The 10954-nt window shown below is 34.4% G+C and overlaps 1 protein-coding gene across 1 annotated transcript; it reads left to right on the forward strand.

Moving 5' to 3' along the window:
- On the forward strand, window positions 1763–9648 carry LOC109209034 (eukaryotic initiation factor 4A-3). The gene is made up of 8 exons (XM_019372202.1): window positions 1763–2216; window positions 4470–4710; window positions 4823–4903; window positions 5557–5664; window positions 5809–5928; window positions 6728–6895; window positions 8318–8404; window positions 9197–9648. The coding sequence occupies exons 1-8, from the start codon at window positions 1906–1908 to the stop codon at window positions 9308–9310; spliced, it is 1230 nt and encodes a 409-aa protein (XP_019227747.1). The 5' UTR covers window positions 1763–1905; the 3' UTR covers window positions 9311–9648.

Consider the following 10954-nt stretch of genomic DNA (forward strand, 5'->3'; position numbering starts at 1 on the left):
GCAGTTAGTTTAAGTTTGAAAGCATAACATAAATTTTTGAAAATACGGCCCAATTTAGAAAATAGAATGATAAAAATTATTTGAATTTGAGATGAGAAAGTTATTTAATTTTTATTTATATTATATTAGAATGAGTGTGGTAGAAATAGATATCAAACAAGCTAATAAAAATCAACATGACAGTGTAATAATATTAGGAATTGAATAATATAATATCAAAAATAAATAATAAATAGAGAAAAAACAAAAATTCAGATTTTTACAATAGAGAAAAAGGGTAAAAACTAATTTAAATTTGATATGAGAAAGTTTTTTATTTTTTGATAAGAAAAGTCATAATATGGATAAGTTCACGAAACTCAAGTCTAATAGATAAAATCAAAAACTAAAAATATTGAATAATAAAAATAAATTAGATATAATGTGAGGATATTTATAATCATACGTTTAGAGAATAAAATAAAGTAAATATACAATACTTAAAATACTATTAAAAATTAAATAATTTAAAATTTTCAAGCAATATTTTTAAAACAAACTATATATATTTATTTTATGATTAAGAAAATTATATATTTATCTATATTATATTGAAGAATATTAATTGATAATGATATTAAATAAAGATACAAGTTAATGAAAAGTAACATAACGTAATAAGACTATATATTGGATTAAAAAATAGCAAAATTACTTAAATTATTAAAAATTTACTATTAGAAATGAAAGGGAAAGACTATTTGAATTTGAGATTAGAAAGTTCTTAAAAGCCAATTTTGTATCAATAGATTACAAAATAAATACACGTAATACAAAAATAATTATAAGAAAATTCAATAGATTTGAAACATTATAAAAGAACTTATATATTATTTTTTAGACTAATTCAAAGTTATATTTTAAAATAAAATATGATATAAATGTTCCCGATTGAGAACTATCAAATATAAGAAAAGTATCATACTTCAGTTTGAATTTTTAATTGAATAGAAAGTTGAAATTATGTTTATTTTGAGTATAGGTAAAAAAATTATGTATAAAGAGGAAAATAGAGATAGTGCGAGGATACTTATATTTATAAATTTATTAAAAATAAATAAATTAAATTATTAAATAGTAGTCAAAAATATTACTAATAGATTTAAATGATGGAAAAGATCCGAGTAAGTGGATAATAGTGTAAAAATACATTAAAGTTCAAGAATAATTTTCTTTAACATTTATTGATGATTATTAAAAGGTTAATAAACAAGATTAATAAAAGATCACATTATAGTATAACAATATTAAGTAATAAATAATGCAAAAATTATAAGCAAGGAACAAAAAAGAGAAAAAAAATTATGTCTAAAAATGTAGAAGGATAAGAATATTTGAATTTGAGATGGAAACTAGATTGGTAGTAAGAATTTTGTTAAAATAATATAATTTAATGTGCTCAAACAAGACAAATCACAATGCTACATATATAGTATTCTTTAATACTGGCCGTAAAATGTAATACAAGCGTAAAAATCAAGGGTTTGGGTTATTACAGATAAAAGAAGAAGAAAATAATTATCCACTATGAGATTTGAAAAATGATTTCATACCCTGCTTTTTAATTAATATCAAATAATTGTTTATAATTTATATATAGAAAATTTAATTTAAGGTTATTTGCATATAATTTAAATAACCCAAATCATAATTTGATATGCTTTATGTTGGCCCATAGCGCCGGTACTAATACTGGTCAGTATTAAGGAGATCGTGTGGGGCTTGTACAAATATCATTTCACCCGGTACTCATTCTCTCAGTTATTAGGGCTTCTGGCTTCTGTGTCTCCCATTCTCTCTCTTAGGGCTTCTGCGTCTCCCATTTCTCCACTTTTCAACACAACGATACACGTTTCATCTAACACCATGGATGGGGGGGCGACTGGCTCTGTTATTCCGGCGAACAGGAGGCGGCCGCCGATGGAGGAAGACAGATTATTCTTCGAGACATCAAAGGGCGTGGAACCCATCGCTAGTTTCGCTGAGATGGGAATTAAAGATGACCTTCTTAGAGGTGTTTATCAATACGGGTTTGAAAAGCCTTCTGCCATTCAACAACGGGCCGTGCTGCCTATTATATCGGGCCGTGACGTTATCGCTCAGGCCCAATCCGGTACCGGAAAAACCTCCATGATTGCACTCACTGTTTGCCAAATTGTGGATACCAAATCTTCCGAGTATGTGTTATCATTCCCTTACTTTTTCCTCACTAGGGTGTAGTTTTAAAAAATATTGTTTTTAATGGATGGTTCAATTTGAATGAAGCATGTAATAAGATGGATATAGATCAGCTAGTTTGTGATTTAGGTTTAGTAGTAGTTGAGGATAGTTGTGGTGGGTGATCAGTATCCGTCCATCCTTAACGGAGTTGTGGTGAGAATGGAGTTGCCTTTGGGTATGTTTGCACATAAATATAGTATCCGTGAATATGAGGGTATTGACGCTGGGTGGGTTTTGTACACATAAATATAGTTCTTTTTTATAAGGTAAGATAATGTTTGCACATAAATATAGTTCAAGTAGAAGGTGCTGAGTGGGGGATGCACGTGCTGATATGCAAGGAATTTCTTCATAATGAGTCCACTTTGACTGCAACATTAGGCTCCCTATCAAACTCAAATTCTAACTATATATTTTGGATTACCTATCTCTGTGCCCGAAGAAAGGGGAAATTATCCTATTTTGTAGGATTAATATCAAAGAGCATTGTGGACTATTATGGTGTAGTGACTAGAACGTAAATTGATGTGTGGATTGGGCGCATGTCAAGGATTCAAACTCGCCATAGAAAGCTTGACATTTATGTGCATAATGTATTAGTGGTGTAGGGACTGGCCCGCTACCCATTGAGTTTCAAACCTTGCCCAGTTGGCCCTCAGTTATAAAAAAACATTTTAGATTATTACTAAACCATCAACAACAATAATAATTGTCTCATTCTAGAACTAGGTGGAGATGTAGAGTTGGCAATATGAAATTTGGGCTTGTTTCGCTCCCATACAACAACTATGTGTCAATCCTATAAGTTGTTGTAGTTTGCTATATGAATCCTCACGAATCATGTAGCTCTATTTTGGGATTGTTTTGCTCCAATGCAACAACTATGAGTCAATACAAAAGTAGTTGTAGTTTGCCATATGAATCCCCACTAATATCACCGTTCTATTTTGGGATTGTTTTGCCCCAATACTTAATGATTTGTATTTTAAGACGCTTTGGAGGCTCTTTAAAATTATAGATTCTATGTTTAAATAACAACTATGCCTCAGTCCCAAACACGTTGGGGTCGATATAAAAAGGGCAGGCCGGTACACAAAACATCTATACCTCAGTCCCAAACAAGTTAGTTACTAAATCAAAAGAATTCTTGGCAAGACCGGACATAATGTAAGCTAAGTTGCTCGGACACGAGTGCGGATCTAGAGGTCAGATCCTTTGAGATGTAAATTCTAAGATTGGGGGATACGGATCCTTGTACGGATACGGGTGGAGGGATCCGGCTAAAAATAATTCAAAAAAATAAAAATCTAAGAATATCTCTAGATTATGAGACATTTTGTGGAATACTTACGTATAGCTTGTAAAGTGTGATTTTTTTAATTCTCAAGTTGTAGATAAGTAAATGATTGATTTCCTAGATAAGGTATGTTATTATCTTCAAATTTACCCATACTAGTGTGGTGTCGACATGGGTGCGTCAGCTAAACTGCCGCGTCGGAGCAACTTAGAATGTAGGTCTAGAAATAATGGCTAGATCCTTATCTCAGCCAGATATTGTTGCTTATATGAATATTTCTCTTCCATTGTGCTCTATTATTTGCTTAGTTCACATGAATAGAAGTTGTAGATATTTTTGATACCTCTCTCACGTGATTTAGGTCTACATATATAGATGATATGTATGTGTATTTGAAAATTTTGAAATTAGACTCATTATCTAGGCTTACACTTGTTGCTTCAAAAAGTGTTTTCCTCTCCCACCTCCTTAAAATCCTGAAGCCACATGCTATTTGTTTATATGAAATTATGATTTGTGATGGTGAGATGTTTATATTTTCGTTCCTATGACTTTTAAGTTTATCGAAATGCAGATATGATCGACGTATTTAGTTATAACAACTTATGACCAGTAAGGTGATTTTGCTTTCTGGTATAGTTCAGAATTAGATGATTGCCTTTGCTCCTGCTTTTTTTAGATTATTTGATCAAGTGAAGGAAAAATAATAAGGAAATGGGGCTATTGAATTAAAAGTAGTTATTTCCTTTTGGCCACTTATAAAGTTATGAATTTATATAATCTTTACCTTATTAAAAAAGTTATGAATTTATATGCAGTTTTTTCCGGTATAAAAAAAGGTTATGAATTTATATGCAGTTTGCTCTTTAATGAAGTCTAAGAATTTTGAGTGAACTGCCATGTTTTTTCTTAGGGTACAAGCATTAATTTTGTCGCCTACGCGGGAGCTTGCAGCTCAAACAGAAAAGGTGATTTTGGCTATTGGAGATTACATTAACGTTCAGGCACATGCATGTATTGGAGGCAAAAGCGTAGGTGAAGATATCAGAAAACTAGAGCATGGAGTACAAGTAGTCTCTGGAACTCCTGGAAGAGTCTGTGACATGATTAAAAGGAGAACTTTACGAACTAGGGGTATAAAATTATTGATTCTTGTAAGTTTATGGCTTTCTTCTGACCTTCATATTTTAATTTGCTTGCTGAACTCTTTTTTGTACTTCTCCATTAAAATTATTGAGGTCTTACTCTGCTTCTGATGTTTGTTAGGATGAATCTGATGAGATGTTGAGCCGTGGTTTTAAGGATCAGATATATGATGTTTACAGATATCTTCCACCGGAGCTTCAGGTGAGTTGTCTGTTTCTCTAAACGCATACAAAGACTTTCGTTCTTGCTTATTAGGTTTGATTATTTCTACTAACGTTTATTGTTCATGTTGATCAAGATATTACAAATCTTCATCTAGAACTGTCTGTACGCTGTTAATTTTGGCATGTGGCTGCCCACCACTTAATCCTATTGATTGTGCAGCTCCTTATTGATCCGTCATTGGTCATTATCTGTTGATAGTGTTGCTTGAATGCAATTCTCGTGCATGCTGTTGGTGTCTATGTGATGTCTAGAGGTTTACTTTGTATTCTTTACATTTTGATTTGCTGTTTCTGTTTTTAACTGTATGATTCAGTAGTTTAGAAAATCAAGAATCCAGTTTGCTTTGCATGTTTTCCTTGCTTTGAGGGAAAGAAATGGGAATGAAAATTGTCCGGGTGTTCCACTTTCTTGGTAGAGTCCTCTTTGTTGTTTGTTATGTATGATACTTTGTTGTATAGAGGAAGAGACGGTCTGTGCTCACCAACTAAAAAATGGAACTAAAAATTTTCATTAGATTCTCCCACTGTGCTTTTATGTACTTACATGTGTGTGTATCCATCTTTTTTTTTTTCTTTTTGGAATGGGGGATAAGTATATTAACACTTGACATATGTATATTAACTTTGCAGGTTGTACTGATTTCTGCCACTCTTCCAAATGAAATTCTGGAGATAACAAGCAAATTTATGACAGATCCTGTTCGGATTCTTGTTAAACGTGATGAGTTGACTCTGGAGGCAAGTGATGATTTGAATTTTTTCTTGTTCACACACATGCCCACACACAGGAAATGCAGATGCACTTTCACAATGATACTGACGTACTAACTTTCAACTTGAATTTGTTTTCCTCATGTTGGTTTTTGTTCTGTGTTGTTGCAGGGAATCAAACAGTTCTTTGTCGCGGTTGAGAAAGAAGAGTGGAAATTTGATACACTTTGTGATCTTTATGATACACTCACCATCACCCAGGCTGTTATTTTCTGCAACACAAAACGAAAGGTAACATTGTCACCTGTTTATTTTGCTCCCAAGTGAATCACATTGGGTTTCCTTTTTGACAAGTCAAGTGAATTATTGTGCACTATTGCCTTAACTAAGAGATACTGGGTTATTAGGAGCTTTTAGGGTTTTGATTGGTTTTTTTAGGGGTTTCTCATTCAGGATAGATTTACGTTTTGTATGTGAGTAATTGGATAGCGTTTGAAATCATTCTGATATATGTTGAGCGTCCATTTCGGTGAATGCTGTTCTGTGTAGTAATCAGTGGAGAAGCCAAAAGAAATCATTCTACTTTAATGTATGTTGGAGATGGACTAATGCAATAAGTCTTTGACAATGAGGCTGTAATGCACGTTGCTTCAGATCTAATGTTCCATGAAAAAACAGAGCATATAGAAGTAGAGTGCCATTTCATTCGACAAAAGATTGAATCGGGGTGCATTTGACAGGTTTTGTCAACTCGAATGATTAGCTAGCAGATACTTTTAAAGTCAACCCGTGGCTCCAAAATCGAGTACATTTGCGGCAAGTTAGGAGCATACAATATGTATACTTCAACTTGAGAGGGAGTTTTAAGAATGTCAATATTAGGAAATTGTGAATATGGCAAAGGTTTACCTATAATTGTGTTATTAGGAACGGGAATCTCCTTTTTTCCCATTTTTTATTTACTCGAAAACACTATTTAAATTCCGACATGCTTGAGGGAATGTCAAGAATCTCTTCTTTCTTTTTCCGCAAATAGGTGCATTTGTTTTTGTACTATGCCTTTCTAAATGAAGTGCGATTAATGTGACAGGTTGATTGGCTGACCAGCAAGATGCGTGAAAATAATTTTACAGTCTCATCTATGCACGGAGATATGCCACAGAAGGAGAGAGACGCTATTATGGCAGAGTTCCGAGGTGGCACGACTCGTGTTCTAATCACCACAGATGTTTGGGCAAGGGGATTGGATGTTCAACAGGCAAGCTCTATGTCCTTTTCTGTTACACAGCCTCCATGCCCTAATTCAGTTCTTTAATTTGTGATATCGACCTTTTAATTGGTTGTAAGCTACTATTATTAATTTTGACAGTCTTGATAATCCAGGTTTACCTAAGCGATCCCCAAGTCTACTTGTCGTTGAGATCTATGTAAAGATGAGGTTGTTTTTGCCGGTAGAGTTTGTTCTGAAAGTTGGAACATGTCCATTATGATCAAGTACAAAAGCTCTAGATATTGTACTTTTTAGTGATGGAAATTGTTTGCTACCTTAAAGATACAACGATAGACTATTACAGGGACTTGATCTGGTGCTTGCATTTTTTGAAGTTTTCTAGGTTTTTCCTTTGTAAACATTTCAGTTAATATTACTTGGTTCATTTGGAATGTATAATTTCATTTCTTACTTTGCCGCAAAAGTCAATTAATATAGATGAGAAAAAGGTTGCAAAGGATCGAGAAGAATCGGTGAAGAGGAGTGTACCTTCTCTCTGTGGACATCCTACTCACTCCTGATTTTGGAAACATTTCCCTCTTCCCCATCTCGGGATTTCTTCAGTGCTGTGGATAGAGGAGGGAGAATATAGATAATTCATAATATCTTGATAGATCGTAAAAGTGGCCGACTTGGGCTTTTATTGCAGTAGTTATGCTGGAATTGATCTGGGATATGAAACATTTCGCTTGATAGATTGCAAAGTGTTTGACTTAGGCTTCTAAATCAATAGCTATATATATATATATATATATATATATATATATATATATATATATATATATATAGAATTGATTCTGGATATATATAGGAGTAGCTTTTAATGCAATAATTATTGGTGTTGATTCTGGATATGATTTTACATTCTTTTAGCAAAGGTTAACAAAAGATATGATAGCCCATGATTAAGCAGCTATTTACTTGTGTGCAAATACATTTTGTGATATTTGATAGGCTTGTGTACAATCAAGAAGCTATTTTCCTACAGAAAATGCATTTCGATATACCTGATGGTATCACTATCAAGGATAAGAATGGTGTGACAAATGATTTACAAATGCAACAATAGCTAGAATGCAACAAAATACATTTTGTGATATTTGATAGGCTTGTGTACAATCAAGAAGCTATTTTCCTACAGAAAATGCATTTCGATATACCTGATGGTATCACTATCAAGGATAAGAATGGTGTGACAAATGATTTACAAATGCAACAATAGCTAGAATGTTGACTTAGTTCATACTTGATATTCGGACCTACTGTGGCAAACACATTATCGTCTGAGTATCCTTGTTTGTTCGCCTCTTCAGACTGCCACATCTAGGAGAATCTTTCTGCTATACTGTCCTTGTTTATAAAGATGTTACTGTATTATCCTTCATACTTTGCTTACTATTTCGATTTCAGGTGTCTCTGGTGATTAATTATGACCTTCCAAACAATAGAGAGCTGTACATTCATCGCATTGGTCGCTCTGGTCGTTTTGGTCGAAAGGTATATTTCTTGTCTTCCTCATAAATTAATCCCTTTTTTTATCACCTCCATGTTGTCTTCTGTTTTTCTTGCTCACTATGCCTGATAATTGTGCCCATGTGCTGCAACTTAAGCTCATCATACGATGACGAAAAGCTTGTAGAAATTTCTTGTACAATGTGTAGCATTTAGCAGATGAATATAACTATTCAATACAAGATTACAACTAAACAAGGACGTCTCCATAGATATATTTTTTCTACAGCCAAAGACCTACTAACGGGAGTGGTATGCCAAATGCCTCGTACTCCAAACAATCCCTTGCAGTGCCCTTTACTTCAACGGAGCGCTCTGACAACTGCTTCCACAGAGCTAAAAGAGGATATCTCCTTAGATGTTTTTGTTCTATGGACCAAGAACACTTGCTGAAAAGTGGTGTAACAAAGTTCTCATACTCCAAGCTATCTCTTGCAGTGCCCTTTGCTGAAGGAAAGTTAATCCAAAGAAATTCCACAGCACTCTTGACAACCCCTTCATTTGCTCAGCTATTGATCATTGACTCAGTAGTGCAGAGGCAGATACTTATTTTACAATAGCTAACATTTATACTTGCTTTAAATTTTAATATGCCGTCCGGATTGTTGTTGCTTCATTGCAGCGTTCCCATCGTCCCAAACGTTAACTTACGAAATCATTTATTTGCTTGGGAACCTTTTGGACATTTGCCTCCTTTTCTCAAATCGCGCCGAAAAGAACTTTTATATTCATTCATGTGATATGACTGATGAATTGTTTTTCCTTCATGGGGTGCAGGGTGTTGCCATAAATTTTGTGAAGAGTGATGACATTAAAATTCTGAGAGACATAGAGCAATACTACAGCACCCAGATTGATGAAATGCCCATGAACGTCGCTGATTTGATATGAAAGGCTGAGCTTCCAATCTTCTGAATATGGTTCTGGTGTGGCTGCATTGGTTTGCCTTCTGAGTGGTTTGTACCAAGGATAAGTTTTTGATGGCGAGAAATTGGTGGATGTTCTATTTATTGGTACTGTGTGACATATTGGCTTTCTTGTGCGTCATATTTTGTTGCGAAGTGTAATTCTGGAAGACAGGATGATCTCTTTAACATAGGCTTGATAAATTTGTCTTGAAGAACTTTACTGAATTTGCCTGTGGTGTTAGTTTTGTCTGTTAAGATGTACAATTTTCTGAAACTTATCCTGAATGTGGCGATGATGTGTATAATTCCCTTCTATTTCAACCCATGTACAATTTTCTGAAACTTATCCTGAATGTGGTGATGATGTGTATAATTCCCTTCTATTTCAACCCATTCCTATGGACTGAAAAGTTTGTAACATTTTTGTCGATCCAAGTAACAACAACAACCGAGTATAATCCCACTAGTGGGGACTGGGGAGGGTAGTGTGTACGCAGACCTTACCCCTATCATGGGGTAGAGAGGTTGTTTCCAAATAGACCCCTGACATTCTTTCCACCAAGAACTCCCCACCTTACTCTTTGGGTGACTCGAACTCATAACCTCTTGGTTGAAAGTGGGGGTTGCTTACCATCAGAGCAATCCCTCTTGTTGATCCAAGTAACTGTATCTCAAAGTCACAGGCTGCCCTCGTATTAGCGGAGCACTCAGGCATTTAATAATATTATAACTTTTGGGGGCAGCATCTCTGTTTGTTCGAGGTCTATGTTATGTCGTGATTTATGGATGATCGAGATTAATGTTGCTACAGTGTTCTTATCGGAGAGAGATTGCTCGTCTTGTTGTCCCTACTGATCTGACGAGAAGTCCAAGTTTCTTGGTCCACCTTGTGAGTTGCTTGATATTTACGTCAAACTATATCTATTACATGATTAAGTGAATAAACTAAACCATGGTTAAATGAAAGTTTGTGTAGCTGGTGCTTTTTCCTAAATTCTTATCACTGTTAACCCTAGTGATAAAGAAAATTTGAAGTCTTCAATCCCTCTCCTCTTTTGCTTCATCCCTCTGTAGCTACATGTTTGTGTAACTCTTTCAAGGGATTCAGAAACAGGTTTTCCGTTGAGCAAAGGGAAACTTACACAAATGTCCCATATAACTTTCAACTTACCAACCTCTAGCCATTAGTCATAAACTTACCAAAACAGCCAAGCACATATAAAAATTGAAAAACTAAATAAATAAGGTTCTTTATCTCAAAGAATCACATGCAAAAATCTCCCTCCATATGTGATTAAGTAGAAGTTTCATCAAGTATATCATATGTCACTTGTTGCTATTGCACCATAGTACCCCTCTGTAAAATAGAACTGATCGTGAGAGGCAGAATCAGTGACCAGAAAGTTTTCAATCCACTGAGACACTCTAGAACAAATACCATAAAGAGGCATTTAAGAGTATTGCTCATCTAGTAGGATAGAATCCATAACTAATCAAAACAGCCTCACAGCCAAATAAGCTATGAAATGATATTAGATGTATCAGCTCTACTACATAAGACTTCATCTAGCAGGATCTGGATAAATGTATCAAGGCAGCAGCACTAGCTATTTTCCTTCTCTTTTGA

This window comes from Nicotiana attenuata, chromosome 2 (assembly GCF_001879085.1).
Source record: "Nicotiana attenuata strain UT chromosome 2, NIATTr2, whole genome shotgun sequence".
NCBI classification, from domain to species: Eukaryota; Viridiplantae; Streptophyta; class Magnoliopsida; order Solanales; family Solanaceae; genus Nicotiana; species Nicotiana attenuata.